The 16,096-nt window shown below is 46.4% G+C and overlaps 1 protein-coding gene across 2 annotated transcripts in view; it reads right to left on the bottom strand.

The window, feature by feature from the left end:
- The window catches only part of POLE2 (DNA polymerase epsilon 2, accessory subunit), a 32,798-nt gene extending 17,858 nt beyond the window's left edge, over positions 1–14,940 (bottom strand). For both annotated transcript variants that reach the window (XM_062205182.1, XM_062205184.1), the window contains exons 1-7: positions 14,850–14,940; positions 13,312–13,412; positions 10,614–10,689; positions 5,938–6,015; positions 5,654–5,747; positions 2,434–2,508; positions 269–352 (exon numbers count right to left, since the gene is read on the bottom strand). In XM_062205182.1, coding sequence (XP_062061166.1) covers positions 269–352; positions 2,434–2,508; positions 5,654–5,747; positions 5,938–6,015; positions 10,614–10,689; positions 13,312–13,412; positions 14,850–14,917 — 576 coding nt within the window. In that variant the 5' untranslated portion in view covers positions 14,918–14,940. The remainder of the gene's footprint in view (positions 1–268; positions 353–2,433; positions 2,509–5,653; positions 5,748–5,937; positions 6,016–10,613; positions 10,690–13,311; positions 13,413–14,849) is intronic.
- Positions 14,941–16,096: the final 1,156 nt, after the last annotated feature.

Below are 16,096 nucleotides of genomic sequence, written 5' to 3'. Positions count from 1 at the left end.
TCGCTGGGTGCTTCCATCTACAAGAGCCCATAGTTCGCTAAGGGGCGAGGACGTGGTCTGCTGCTTTGCCTCTTCAGGAACCCCAGAGGTCCCTGGGGCCTAATTTCAGGTTCCTGGACAGACACTCCTTCCTGACGTCTACTCAGGAAAGCAGACACACGTGGAAAGGTTCCCTGGTGACCAAGGTGAGTTTTCAGTGAGGGGTATGTTCCTGAATCCCCGTAAAATGCTCCGTGGTACCAACATGTCATCAAGAAGTTCAACTCACCTCTTTTAACTGTGTTATCATTCCAAGAACAATCACATCTCCGATTTTGGAGGTACTACCCAATAAGGTTTCTATTGTTTTAAGCTAAAATAAAATAAAATAAATTCTTAGAGATTAAAAATACACTCTTAAGAAACTAATCCTACAAGTAACAAATTTTAACTATATGATTGGCTATTTATAGCTATAGTAAAAAAAATCAAACTTTAATCATGTCCTAAAGGAAGCTAAAATATCAAATGGACTTATCTATTGGGCTGGAAGAATCATGCCTGAAGACATATTGTATCATTCAGGTCCTTAACAATGACTGAAGTCTCACACATCATTCTGAATAATGATAATTACATTTATCTTTTAGGAGACAGAAAAGTATCAGTTTTTTAATTTTATTTGTTCAGCACCTCTCCAAAACTGGTGGGCTATTTTAAGTTATATTCTACTTTCACTGGTGTTTTTGAAATCTTGCCATGATTATTAACATTCTCAGTGTGACCATTACGTTCTTAACAGAAAGTTAAAGGTGCCAACAACTGAGCCACCATTTAAAAAATTCTTTCCAATTTTTCCTTTATATAATCCTAATTATATGTAAACATACACATATATAATTTATAAGCACACACCAGCAGTTTGTATTTGCAAAGATGACATCACAGAATTTGTATTACTCTGCAACTTTTTTACTTTTCATTTTTAAAAAAAATCATTTAATCATTTATTTGAGAGGCAGACATGTATATGAAGTCTTCAAAGAGTTCAGAGAAACTGCGTGTTACTATAAAATAAAAAGACAAAAACCATTTATGGATTTCAAAAATTTCTTGCACCAAAATAAACTTTCAATCTCATTTTCCCATACTTTTGGAATTATCTTCATATATAAAACATACAGATGGTCTTTGGTATGGAAATAAAAGTACTGTGATACGATTTATCCCCTAATAAAAGTTAAAAGCAGAAACTGTCAAACACTACAAACATTTTCTCCTTATGGTGCAGTCACCAAACACGATTCTAACCATTATTTAGTACCACTGTTGCAGTTTCTGTAAGACTGTTCATCACAGTCAAGAGTCAGCTCATATGGTAGAGAATAAAGTCAACATTCGAAGAGGCTTGGGCCTCTTCAAAATCTATTTAGAGGGGCAGGCGTTTGGCCTAGTGGCTAAGATGCTGCTTAGGATGCCCGCCCCACCTTCCCTATCAGAGTACTTAGGTTTGAGTTCCAGCTCTGGCTCCTGATTGCAGCTTCCTGCTAATACGAACGCTGGGAGGCAGCTGGTGTGGGTTTAAGTACTTGAGTTCCTGCCACCCACATGCAAGACCCGATTGAGTTCCAGGTTGTTGTGGACAACTAGGGAGTAGTCCAGCAGATGGCAGATTGATACCTCCCTCCCCCCTCCACCCCTGTAGAAGATCTCTCTCTCTCTCTCTCTGCCTCTCAAATAAATAAATAAGTCATATGGAAATGGTGAAGCCTAGACAGAAGTAGCTAAGGACTACGTCCCAGCAGTGTTCTTCATGCTGCAGAAACAGAGCCATAGAGGGACTGACAGCGGCCAAGCATCTTGCTGGAACAAAAGTGACAGTGCTATCTGTCTGCTTTCCAAAGTCTAAAAGTGGCCAGAACACGCACTTTCACTTTAACCAACAAAAACATCTTCGCTCTCCTCTCCATTCCGCAGATCTCATCCACCTTGCCCAGTCGGTGTTCTCTCATTCGTTCGTGAACGGTATTTCCTTAGCACCTTAAGTCTAGTTTTCATTCCAACTCTTACAGCCTGTTTGAATTGGACTAGTGCGTGATGGCTAAGAGGGATGGACCAGGATTTGGAGATGAGTGGGGGCAAGAAGGTTATGTTGCAAGTTGGTCAGAAAGCCAGCAGAGTATCCAGCAGATGCACTTGGAAGTCTCAAAGTCTATCCTGGAGGCTGGAGAGTAGCTGGGGGCTCCCATGCTACCAGGGCCTGCCTCCGAGAAGGAAGCTATAGCTCCCGTTAGAGATTGTAGGATTCAGGGCACTGGGCATGGACCTTAGCAAGTTAGCTAGTCAAACAGTACTGGCAGTTTGTGTTCATTTAAAATCCAACCAATTAAACTTGAGCAATAAATATTAAACTTACTACTTACACCCCCCAAATAACCAGGATAACATTCCAACCTGGAATTTGCTGCCGCTTTCATCAGGCTGAGAACCTATCACTGGAGGAGTAAATAATTCATGCCTGTGGGTCCGCTAGAAAAAAGGAAGATTCACATGAATTACTGAAACAGACATTTAAAACTAAAGTGCATTGAAAGACAACACCGATGAAACACTGTCCTTAAAGTTAATGGTATGATTACCTGTTCCCAACCAATTTGGAAATCCATATATGCTTTAATAATGAACAAACATCTAGAAATGTAACTTTTAAAATTTACTTATTTATTTGAGAGTTGGAGACAGAGAGAAAACTGCTGATTCACTCCCCAGATGCCCAGGACCATGGAGCTGGACCAAGCCAAAGCTGAGAGCTGAGAGCTGGGCACATAATCCAGGTCTCCCATGCGGGCGGCAAGAACCCAAGCAGTCATGCCATCACCACTGCCTCCCAGGATCTGCATTAGCAAGAAGCTGGAGTGAGAAAACAGAGCCAGGAACTGAATCCAGGCTCTCTGATGTGGGATGTGGGCACCCGAACCTTAATTGCTAGGCCAAATGGTTTCCCCTAAACATATAATTTTAAAAATAAAATATACATATATTTTTTTAAAAAGCTATCTCAAAAGGTCTGCTGAGGGGCAGGTATTACAGCGTGGCTGGGTAGGCCACAGCTTGGGATGCCCACATTCCACATCACGGTGCCAGTTCAAGTCCCAGCACCTCTGTTTCCTATCCAGGTTCTTGCTAAGGCAGCAGATGATGATTCAAGAGCTTGGGCTCCACAGGGAAAATCTAGATGGAGTTCCAGGCTCCTGGCTTCAGTCTGATCCTGTTCTGGCTGTTTCAAGCACTTGGGGAGTGAACCAGCACATGGAAGATATCTCTCTCTTTCCCCCTCTCTGTCTCTCTGTCACTCTCTTTCGAGTAGATGAAAATAAATAAATGAACATTTAAAAAAAAAAAAAGTTGGGGCCAGTGCTGTGGCATAGTGGGCTAAGCCTCTGCCTGCAGCACTTATCCCATATATGAGCCGGTTTGTGCCCTGGCTGCTCCTTTTCTGATCCAGCTCTCTGCTATGGCTTGGGAAAGCAGTAGAAGATGGCCCAAGTCCTTGGGCCCCTGTACCAGGATGGGAGACCCGGAAGAAGCTCCTGGCTCCTGGCTTCAGTCTGGCCCAGCTCAAACCACTGGGGCCATTTGGGGAGTGAACTAGAGGATGGAAGTCCTTTCTCTTTGTCTCCCTCTCTCTCTGTAACTGTCTTTCAAATAAATAAATAAAATCTTAAAAAAAAAAAAAAAATAGGTCTGTGTGCTTGGCAGCAGCGTACTCTGGGCTGAGGATGTGGGATTTGAAGACCACACACCAAATGTCACCCTCAGAGCACTGAGGCTAGGGGAAGGGAGGAGCCACAGTGTAACAAAGGACCATGGGCTGACTGCTACCCCTTCCTCCCCCCACCCCTGGCCCACACAAGGGGTCATTTAGCAAGATCCTAAATGGTAAACAAGATCTGGCTAGTAAGAAATGAGAGGAGGCTGAGACAAGACATTTCGGAGAGAAAAAGGATGGTGTCAAGAAAAAAGAAGGACTGATGAGCGGACAAGTATTTGGGAAGTTATGCAAAGTTCACTCTACAGCTGGATCACGGAACGCACAGACAAAATGTCAGACAAGGCAAGAGACTAGCTGGAGCACATCTGCCTGGGGAACTGCCCCTCCGTGCACGCGCTGTCCAGGTACTGTGGGTAAGGCTGACCTTGTCCCTGGTATTGAGTGGGAACCAAAGCCTAGAAAAGGAAAGTACTCCACACTTGTGGCCTGGGAGAGGTTCAAGGATGCGCAGGTGCCTTGGGCCAGGCCAACAGTCAACAAAAGATTCAAGACTTTCAGTAGAATTTTTAGAAGAGAAACTCTTGGGGCTAGTGCTGTGGCATAGCGGGTAAAGCCATTGTCTGCAGTGCCGGCATCCCATGTGGGTAACAGTTCGAGTCCCGGTTGCTCCATTTCTGATCCAGCTCTCTGCTATGGCCTGGGAAAGCAGTAGAAGATGGCTCAAGTCCTTGGGCCCCTGCACCCACGTGGGAGACCCGGAAGAAACTCTCGGCTCCTGGCTTCAGATCAGCGCAGCTCCAGCCATTGTGGCCATCTGGGGAGTGAACCAGTGGACTGTATGTACTGTGATCTCTGAGCAAGTTACTAACCTTCTTGGGGCCACAATTTCTTCATCTGTGATATGGGGATAACCACAGAACTTATACAGGGTTAAATGAGGCAATAATATATAAAGTGCACAAAGGGCATGGCTTATTGATATCATGTAGTAAATGTTAGTGATTATTTTTATTGCCATCATTATTATTAAGGAGAAGATATCTTTTCCTCTCTGCATCCCCCAGACCATCAAGTACAGAGACTCCAGTAACAGTCAATATTGACTAATTACAAAGTTCCATCCTTTAAATATCCATGAGACTTCCCTAAGCTAAAATAGTCTCTCTTTAAGAAAAAAAAAAAAAAAAAAAAAAACATTTAGGGGCTGCCTTCCACAATGCTGGCATTCCATATAGGTGCTGGTTCAAGTCCTGGCTGCTCTACTTCTGATCTAGATTCCTGCTAATGCACCTGGGAAAGCAGTGGAGGATGGCCCAAGTGCCTGGGCCCCTGCACCCATGTGGGAGACCCAGAAGAAGCTCCTCGCTCCTGGCTTCAGTCTGGCCCAACCCTGGTCATTGGGGCCATTTGGGGAGTGAACCAGCAGATGGAAGATCTCTCTCTCTCTCTGTGTCTCTCCCTCTCTCTGTAACTCTGTCTTTCAAATAAATAAATAAATAAACCTTAAAATCAATAAGTAAATAATTTATTTGAAAGGCAGAGCAACAGAGAAAGAGGGAAAATGGGAAAGAATGGGCGAGGAGGAGAGAGGGAAAATGGGGGGTAGGAGGGGAGTGATCGTCCATCTGCTCATTTAATCCCCACATGGCCGAAACAGACAGGACTAGAAGAGGCCAAAGCCAGGAGGCAGGAACTCCATCTGGATCTCCCATGTGGGTGCCAGGGGCCTAAGTGCTTGGACCATCTTCTGCTGCCTTAGGCCCATTAGCAGGAAGCTGGTTTGGAAGTGTAGCAGCCAGAACACGAACTGGGATGCCAGCATGGCTTCACCTGCTGTGCCAAGATGCTGCCCGCTAATCTCTGTTCTCCCCCTAATTTATCTAGCGTTCCCACCCAACTTACCTGGTGCAAAATGATGTATCGTTCACGAAACAGTTCTGCTTTATCTCTTGCTGTTCCAAACAAATTTGGTGCAGGGTGGTTGGTCATTAACAGACTGGAAGAAAGGAATGCCTGTGTTTCACTCTCATAACAAATAAAAATGAGACAAAAGTGAAACATGAAAATATACATGAAAAATATATATCTGAAACTAGCTTGAAATCAAATAATACACTTACAGAAGAAAATATACACCCTTCTGTATGCATCCAAAATAACTTAAAATCAATAGGTAGTATACTTACGGGAGAAACTTTTTTCTTTCTGTATTGTACACAAAGCGTGGAATATCAAATGCTCCTATGATATTGAAAATATGTTCTCTGAAAAACATCCCACACAGAGACTTGAATTACTAACACATAAGTACTGCTGGTGAACACATAACTTGATTATAACTCTGTCTTTCTTCATGTAGTTTTCACATTTTTCTGATAATGTCAAAAATAATACAGAATAAAATTTTTAGCTTGGGCATTTTCCTTTAAATAAACAATAAAGCAGTGCCAATATTCTCCAGAAAAACAATATTCTCCAATTAGCTTCAAATTAAGAACACCACTTGCCAAAGAAGGACATTTATATATAAAACAGCTACATATTAAATAAATTGTCCCCATTTGTGCTACTTCTATGAATTATGAGATAATTAAAAGTATGATTCACATTCAACAATATTTTTTTTTTAAAGATTTACTTTATTTATTTGAAGGACAGAGTTAAAGAGAGAGGTAGAGACAGAGAGGTGTCTTCCATCCGCTGGTTCGCTCCCCAAGTAGCCACAACGGCTGGAGCTGTGCCAATCCAAAGCCAGGAGCAGGGAGCCTCCTACGGGTCTCCCGTGTGGGTGCAGGGGCCCAAGCACCTGGGCCATCTTCTACTGCTTTCCCAGGCCATAGCAGAGAGCTGGATAGGAAGAGGAGCAGCCAGGACTCGAACTGGTGTCCACATGGGATGCGGGCGCTTCAGGCCAGGGCTTTAACCCACTGTGCCACAGCACCGGCCCCTCAACAATGTTTTAAATTCAAAATATGCCAAAATGTCCCAGAAAAAACTGTGGAATAGAAAAAGAGTTCTCCAGGCCAGAGCTGTGGCATAGCAGGTAAAGCCACCTCCTGTGATGCCACTATCCCATGTAAGGGCCAGTTCAAGTCCCAGCCGCTCCACTTCTGATCCAGCATTCCTGTTAATGTACCGGGGAATCAGCAGAGGATGCTCCAAGTATTTATGGCTCTGCCACCCACATGGGAGACCCGGCCATTACACCCATCTGGGGAGCAAACCAGCAAATGGAAGAGCTGTCTCTGCCTCTCTCTCTGTATTTCTGCAGAGAGATCTTCCACCCACTGGTTCATTCCTCAAATGGCTGTGACTACCCAGGCTGGCCAGGCCAAAGCCAGAAGCCAGGAGCTTCTTCTGGGTCTCCACATGAGTACAGGGGCCCAAGGACTTGGGCCATCCTCCCCTGCTTTCCCAGGTGCATGAGTAGGGAGTTGAATTGAGAGTGGAACAGCCGGGACTCAAACAGGTGCCCATATGGGATGCCAGCACTGTATGGCTTTAAACCATTGCACCACAATGTCAGCTCTAATAAATAAATAAATCTCTTTTTAAAATAAAGAAAGAACCCCCCAAAGTTTTGGCCATATCCTTGACATTCATATATACAAGGATACTTCAAAAATTTATAGGAAAATGGAATTGAAAGCTAATTTTGAATGCATAAACCTTTTGAAATGTACAGTTTTTTGAGGATACACATTTTCCATGAACTTAGTAGACTTCTCATATAGTGTTAGAGATGGAAAACCAACAAAATTTAATTTCAGACACGGTCACAGACCATGTTTAAAAGAGATTAATAAACATTCATGGCACTATTGCTAAAATATCTCAACTTAAAAGTGTCCTCTATGGCCCAAGTCCTTGGGCCCTGCACCTGCATGGGAGACCAGGAAAAGAACCTGGCTCCTGGCTTCGGATCAGCGAGATGCGCCGGCCGCAGCGGCCATTGGAGGGTGAACCAACGGCAAAGGAAGACCTTTCTCTCTGTGTCTCTCTCTCACTATCCACTCTGCCTGTCAAAAAAAGTGTCCTCTAAAATTTTGTTTTTCTCCCAAATTGAAAATAGTCTAAAAGGTTCATGCCACCCTGGTGATCGTAAGTGTGCAGTAGCTGACAATCAGTGGATTTGAAGAAAACCTCAGTTCCAGGCACAGATCCACTTGGCAAGTCACTTAACTTGTTACGTTATTTCTTCATCTACAAAAACCAAGGCTCCTTCTTGCACTAAAATATGACTTTCTGAGAACTGAGTACTCAAACATCTTTCATCACTCAGTCCCTATTGGACCTCTATGTTGCCTGGCTACGATATATAAATAGCCTGTCGGGCTGGTGTTGTGGCTTAACGGGTTAAACTGCTGCCTGTCACACCAGCATCCCATAGGGGCACTGGTTCGAGACCCAGCTTCTCCATTTCTGATCCAGCTCTCTAATGTACCTGGGAAAGCAGTAGAGGATGGCCCAAGTCCTTGGGTCCCTGCACCCACATTGGGAACCCAGATGAAGCTCCTGGCTCTGGCCTGGCCCAGCCACAGCCATTGTATCCATTTGGGGAGTAACCTAGCAGAGCGAAGATCTTTCTCACTTTTCTTCTCTCTCTCTGTAACTCTGCCTTTCAAATAAACAAAATAAATCTTTAAAAAAAAAAAAAAAAGCAAAAAGATAAGCAAAGTCTTGGGGCCGGCGCCGTGGCTTATTAGGTTAATCCTCCACCTGTGGTGCTGGCATCCCATATGGATGCTGGGTTCTAGTCCTGGTTGCTCCTCTTCCAGTCCAGCTCTCTGCTGTGGTCCGGGAGGGCAGTGGAGGATGGCCCAAGTCCTTGGGCCCTGCACCCGCATGGGAGACCAGAAAGAAGCACCTGGCTCCTGGCTTCGGATCGGCACAGCGCCAGCCAAAGTGGCCATTTGGGGGGTGAACCAACAGAAGGAAGACCTTTCTGTCTCTCTCTCTTTTATTGTCTAACTCTGTCAAAAAAAATTTTTTTAATTAAAAAAAATATATAAGCAAAGTCTTTGCTTTAAAAAAAAAAAGAGCCTGACAGAAACAACAGGTAATTTAGGATACACAGAAGTAATGCCTATTTTAGGATTACAATTCCTAAATTATATTACAATAATTTTGAATTTCTTATGATGGTTTTAAGAGCATTGCAGTGCATTCTAGTTTTTTAAATAATGAGCATGCAATGGTAAAATTAAGGATCCACAATTTCTCTCTCTCTCTTTTTTTTTTTTTTGCTTCTCTTTATTTATTTGAGAGGCAGAAAGACAGAGTGCTTCCATCTAATGGTTCACACCCCAAATGACTGCAACAGAACAACAGCAGACCAGGTTGGGACAATGCCAGGAATACCATCCCAGTGTCCACGTGGGTGAGCACGGCTTCCCAGGGACTGCATTGGCAGGAAGCTGGGGCGAGGATCCAGTGCTGGGTTTGGAACCCAGGATCCGAAGTGCGACATGAGCGTCTCTACTGCCAGGCCAAACGCTATCGTTCTCTTTCTTTCTTTTTTTTTTTTAAACTTACAAGTTCTAATCATTCTGGTAGAGAAAAGACTGGAATTGCTAACCAAAATAAAGGCCATGATTCCTTTCAGTCATCTCCATTGCCCCAAACAGAAAAGAACTGTTCAGGGCAGGCGTTGTGGTGCAGCAAGTCAAGCTGCTGCTTGTGACACCTGCATGCCATAGTATTTTTTTAAAGACTTATTTATTTGAAAGTCAGAGTTACACAGAAAGAGAAGGAGAGGCAGAGAGAGAGAGAGAGAGAGGTCTTCCATCCACTGGTTCACTCCCCAATTAGATCCAAAGGCTGGAACTGTGCCGATCTGAAGCCAGGAGCCAGGAGCCAGGAGCTTCCTCCAGGTCTCCCTCAAGGGTGCAGGGGCCAAGGATTTAGGCCATCTTCCACTGCTTTCCCAGGCCATAGCAGAGAGCTGGATTGGGAGTGGAGCAGCCAGGACTTGAACCGGCGACCATATGGGATGCCAGCACTGCAGGCGGCAGCTTTACCCACAACGGCACAGCCCTGGCCCCCTGCATGCCACATTGGAGTGCCTGGTTTGAGTCTCAGCTGCTCCACTTATGATCCAATTTCTTGTTAATGCACATCCTGGGAGGCAGCAAAAGATGGCTCAAGTACTTTAGTCCCCGCCACCCACATGGGAGACCTGGATGGAGTCCCAGGCCCCCTGCTGCAGCCTGCCCTAGCCTGTTATGGTATGTGGGCATTTGGAAAATGAACCAGGCATCTCTCTCTCTCTCTCTCTCTCTCTGTATCTCTCCATCTTTCAAATAAATAAAAAGAACTTTCAAACCTAAAACTCTCTCTCTCTGCCCATTTTCCCATATGGTTTCTTCTCACTTAAATCCCATGAATTTGGAAGTAACACACCCATAGAAGAAAGGAAAAAATAAAACCCAGAAAATGTACTGCCATATAAATTCTTAAATATAAAAACATTCAATAGTAGAGTCATAAAATGAGGGTTCTACCCTCATTTGCCATTCACTGTGTGCCCATGCTATGGTGCTAAACTTCTCTGGGCTCAGTACTTCCCTAAGGGCAAAAGTAAATCATATTCCTGAATAGTGAATTCAATCCATCCATAGCATACGGAATAAAAAAAATCAGATTGGTTGTGTAAGTAGCAAACGTATAAACACTATAATCTCAAATGCAAGGAAAAAACAGCATAATTTAATAATGAAGTTTCTAATTCAGGCTAAAAGAAACACTGAAATAACAACATCCACCATTGTAAAATGCAAATGCTGATCACTAATCATTTCCCTAAGAAAACAATTACAAGTAACACCTCCAAGCAGGAAAGAAGTGAATTTTATCCACATACATAGTTTCATCTACTGATTTACTGCATTCCTGGACCGCTGCTTCCACTACAGATCGCTCGATCATGTTTGATGACACTGAAAAGAGAAACCCAAGTCAAATTTATAAACATGCTTAAAAATTATGTCTTTCCATAGATCTTTTGTCAGGACCAGCATTGTGGCGACCTGCTTGTGACAAGACATCCATATTGAAGGGCTGTTCCTGTCCTGGCTTCTCTGCTTCCAATCCAGCTCCCTGCTAATGCGCCTGGGAAGGCAGTGGAAGATGGCCCAAGTGCTTGGGCCTCCACCACCCATGTGGGAGATCAGGAGAAAGTTCCTGGCTCCTGGCTTTAGCTGGGCCCAACACTGGCTGTTGCGGCCATTTGTGAAGTGAATGAATGGATGAAAGATGTTTCTCCTTCTCTCTGTCACTCTGCCTTTCAAGTAAATCAACAAATCTTTTTTAAAAAAAATATAGTCACATGCCTTAATTTTCGAAAGATTGTTTAGTAATTCAAGAAGTGACAGAAAATGGAATTAAAACATGGTTCCTGGCTGCACGGTGGCGCAGCAGCTTAAACTGTGGCCTGAAGTGCCAGCATCAAATATTTTGCCAGTTCGAGTCCCAGCTGCTCCACTTTCCATCCAGCTCCCTGCTAATTCACCTGGGAAAGCAGTGGAGGACAGCTCAAGTCCTTGGGCCCTTGCACCCATGTGGACAAAGCTCCTGGCTCCTGGCTTCAGCCTGGCCCAACCTGGTCAGTGCTGCCATCTGGGGAGTGAACCAGAGGATAGAAGATTTCTTTCTCTCTTTCTCACCTTCTCTTGCTCTCTGAAACTCTGCCTTTCAAATAAATATATGTATTTTCCATAACTTTTCAGGAACTCCCCTGTGGATGGCAGTGACTCAAGTATTTCAGCCATCATCGGCTGCTTCCCAGGCAACAGAAGTAGAGTAGCTGGGACTCAAATTTCCTGTCCAGTATGAGAGCATTGGTTTACCTGGCTGGGTCACAACCAACACCCTTCCCACTTCCAGTTTTTTTGTTTTTTTTTTGACAGGCAGAGGGCAGAGTGGACAGTGAGAGAGAGAGAGACAGAGAGAAAGGTCTTCCTTTTTCTGTTGGTTCACCCTCCAATGGCCGCTGCGGCCGGCACATCGCGCTGATCCGAAGGCAGGAGCCAGGTGCTTCTCCTGGCCTCCTTTGCGGGTGCAGGGCCCAAGCACTTGGGCCATCCTCCACTGCACTCCCATGCCATAGCAGAGAGCTGGCCTGGAAGAGGGGCAGCCAGAACAGAATCCGGCGCCCCGACCGGGACTAGAACCCGGTATGCTGGCGCCACAGGCGGTGGATTAGCCTAGTGAGCTACGGCAGCGTGCTGGCTTCCAGTTTAAAAAGGCTACATTAGTATTACTTAATCACACTGCTACATTTCAGCAGCCAAGAGAGTAACAATAACAACAATAATAGCTAGCATTTATTAAGCATTTTGTTAACATGCAGCACTACACTTAGTACTTTACAAGCATTATTTCCTTACACAGATGGCCTATATGACTGACTGTTAATATGCCCGTCTCCTGTGGATGGTGAAAACGCAACTTCAAGAAGTTAAGTCAAAAAAAAAAAAGAAGAAGAAGTTAAACAACGTGCCCAGGAACACAGCTTGGAAGGTGTGGATAGCAACACAAACCCAGGCTCGATTCCAGAGTGGACACCCGTAAGCAGTATGGTATATGTTCTCGTGTAAAACACCAGGTACCACCTCGACTAGTGTATAACAAGGACAAGCATCACTTTATTAATTTTCAACTCTAAAGGACCCTTTAAACAAAAGGTGTAATTAAAATCCTACCTTTAGAAGTAAAACCGAGACATAATAACTGCTTCCGTAGGACGAACCATGTCAGTGCCCATATAATTGTAATTAAAGAGACCGGCACCTACACAACATATGAGAGCCACATCCACTTCTATCCCTCAGGGCACTAGAAGCACTGGGCTTTTTTGTGTGTAGGCCCATGCTTTGGGAACTAGATGAAGTATTAGCCCTGCTCACTTTCATCTTTTTTTCTCCCAAACTTTTTTTTTTTTTTTTTGACAGGCAGAGTGGACAGTGAGAGAGAGAGACAGAGAGAAAGGTCTTCCTTGCCGTTGGTTCACCCTCCAATGGCCGCTGCGGCCGGCGCATCGCGCTGATCCGAAGCCAGGAGCCAGGTTCTTCTCCTGGTCTCCCATGGGGTGCAGGGCCCAAGCACTTGGGCCATCCTCCACTGCACTCCCAGGCCATAGCAGAGAGCTGGCCTGGAAGAGGGGAAACCGGGATAGAATCCGGCGCCCTGACCAGGACTAGAACCTCCGCAAGGCGGAGGATTAGCCTGTTAAGCCACGGCGCCGGCCTCTCCCAAACTTTTAAGAGTCTCTAACTTAAGACACAGTAGCAGGCACGTGGAGAGACAAGGGTGACCATAAAGGACCAGAGCAGATCAGAAGTCAAACTCCACCAGGTGGGGGGCAGGAGAGTAAAAGGGTCTCTGGGGAATAGCCTGAGGCTCCAAGTAAAGATCCCCCCCCCCCCCAGGGAAGAAAAGCTCCCACGCTCAGCTCCTAAGGCGGGGACAGCTGGATACTGAATGCTCCCCTTCCCTCCAGCTCATCTAGAAACCCAAGGAAGGGTGCGGAACCGCAGTAACAATTAGGAGCTCTCACTTACAGGGCTGCTTTTCAACCGCATCGATGATCCTGTCCAACGCGTCTTCAAGCTCTACCTCATTGACAGACCGAAGCGCTTCTGTGAGGTATTTAATAGCTTCACTGGTAACAGAAGGAAGATGAAGCCATTCAGTGGAAGTGGAAATGTTTGTGCCCCCAAAATGGCAAACACTCATCAATCCAGGTTGTGTCTTCAATGCACCTTTGTGAAAAGACCCTAAGCTAAGGACTCAACTAAGCCACACCTACACTCCTGACGGACAGAAAACACGAGATAGCTTTGCAGGAACTTGTTAAGAGGGAATAGCTAATACAGAAGTTGCCACCCACAAAGCTCCAACGTGTCTTACTCTCTATTTACCCGCCACAGGGCATTGCAGCTAGCAGCTTTAAGCATATTTCTGATAGAAATAATGAACAAACAACAGTTTAGTATTAGCCAAACTTTTAAGTGAAAAGAAATGAAAGCTAACACAAAAAGTCAATTAGTAGAACGAAATCCATTATTTTTTCCCCGGGCACATTCAGTCTTGCCCTGTTCACCATTAACCCAAAAACAAAGTTTAAAAAGTCCCACAGAGATGTTTGATGCACCCATTCCAACATCGCTAGGACTTCCACATGCTATGTGAGTACCTAGATTCCAATCTCAGCTCTGTTTCCGATCCCAGCTGCCTGCTAGTATGCACCCTGGGAGGCAGCAGGCCAGGTCCCTGCTACCCACGCGGAACACGTGGATGGACTTCTGGCTCCTGGTTTGGTCTGACTGAGCAATGATCTAGTGGATGGGAGCTCGCTCTCTGCCTTTCCAATAAAGCACATAAAGAATTTTTAAAGGTAAAAAGTCCCATAAGACAATTAGAAACCAAGAAATGCTACATACACACAGAAATAATCAAAATCTGGTATGGAAAACTATATCCAGTCCAGCAGGTATTTAAATGTGTATAAAATATTGTATTCTAAAAAGCAAGGAATTCTGGAGAAGTTCCTTGCATAGGTTCTAAAAAAAAAAACATGGATACACCCGGAAAACCTGACTTTCAAAGAAACCATAAAAACTCCTTAAAAAAAAAAAAAAAAAAACCTCAGACGACACCTAGAAGCACGCTTCAAAGCTATCCATGTCTTAACTCTCCAGGAAGTAGTACTTGATCCCAGACTGGGAGGGTTGGGCGCCGGGTACAGTCCCTGCCCCCAGAGGACAGCACTGACAGCACTGACCCATTTGCTGTGTCAGTCCCGGAGATGCCCCGCGGAGTCCGGGGAGGCCCAGAGGTACCCGAGTCACAGCGCCCCGCTTCTCTGGCTCAGTACAGCAGGTGCATTAGAGCCTCGCCTCGCCTCAGCCTCATCTCGACTCCGCGCCAGCGCCTCCCGGTCCAAGTGTTCGCAGCCTCAAGCCGGCTTCTTAAGAACGTTTTAAGGGTGCCTGTCATTTAAAGCCGAGCCCCTCTCGGCGTGCAGCGAGCCGCTGCGGAGCGCCCCGCTGTCCTGGTCTTAGCTTCCCTGCAGCCCAGGCTGCCGCGGCCGACTCACCCCCGCAGCAACAAGCCGCGTAGCTTGAAGGCGGAGAGCACCCGGCTCCGCACTCTCTCCGGCGCCATGTTCGCGATTTGGCGCCACGGCTGAAGCTCCGCCCCTTCCCGGGAGGTCCCCGACTCGGCCCCGCCTCCTCTCAGGCGCTCCCCGCCCAAGCCCCGCCCCTTCCAGGGAGGTTCCCGACTCGGCTCCACCTCCTCGCAGGAGCTCCCCGCCCAAGCTCCGCCCTTTCCGGGGGATCCCCGACGCGGCTCCGCCTCCTCGTAGGAGCTCTCCGCCTAGGCTCCGCCCCTTCCCGGGTTGTAGCCTGCCAGTCCGCGGCGCGCTGGGGCGTGGTAACAGCCGGCTGGGGAGCGCTGCGCTGCGCTGCCTTGCGATTCCTCGCAGCTGGCGGGCGGCAACGGCGCCCTTCCTGTTTTCCTCGACCTTCTGTGACTCCGGACCCCATCCCCCTCCCCTCCGAAGAGGCCGTGAGAACTGCTGGGGTGCCCAGGGGCTGCAGGGGGCCCCACTTCACTCAGGTCCCCGAAATACGCTGTGCACATTGACTGCAGCGCGGGCGTTAGAGCGGCTGGTTCCAGTCCCGGCTGCTCCGCTTCAGATCCAACTCCGCTAAAGCGCCTGGGGAAGCAGCTGAGGCTGTGATGGAGCTCCCGGCTCCCGGCTTCCGCTAGGTCCAGCCCACGCCTTGTGGCCCTTTGGGAAGTAAACCAGGAGGCAGAGGCTCTCCTCCTCGCCGCTCTCCTAATAAATGAAAATATCATTTTGTAAAAAGTAGTAATTTATGTGGCCGGCGCCGTGGCTTAACAGGCTAATCCTCCGCCTTGCGGCGCCGGCACACCGGGTTCTAGTCCTGGTTGGGGGGCTGGATTCTATCCTGGTTGCCCCTCTTCCAGGCCAGCTCTCTGCTATGGCCCGGGAAGGCAGTGGAGGATGGCCCAAGTGCTTGGGCCCTGCACCCGCATGGGAGACCAAGAGAAGCACCTGGCTCCTGGCTTCGGATCAGCGCGATGCGCTGGCCGCAGCGGCCATTGGAGGGTGAAGCAATGGCAAAAAGGAAGACCTTTCTCTCTGTCTCACTATCCACTCTGCCTGTCAAAAAAAAAAAAAAAAAAAAAAGTAATTTATGTGATGCTCACAACAGCCCAATGAACTGTGTGCTATTTTTTTCCACAACAGCCTCATTTCGCGGATGAGATTTTGGCTTAGCAGGTACAATCGCCTGCTCCACTTCCTATCCAGCT

Source organism: Lepus europaeus, chromosome 11 (assembly GCF_033115175.1).
Source record: "Lepus europaeus isolate LE1 chromosome 11, mLepTim1.pri, whole genome shotgun sequence".
Taxonomy (NCBI): domain Eukaryota; kingdom Metazoa; phylum Chordata; class Mammalia; order Lagomorpha; family Leporidae; genus Lepus; species Lepus europaeus.
The sequence above is the reverse complement of the archived record's forward strand: the minus strand, read 5'-3'. Positions and strand labels throughout refer to the sequence as shown.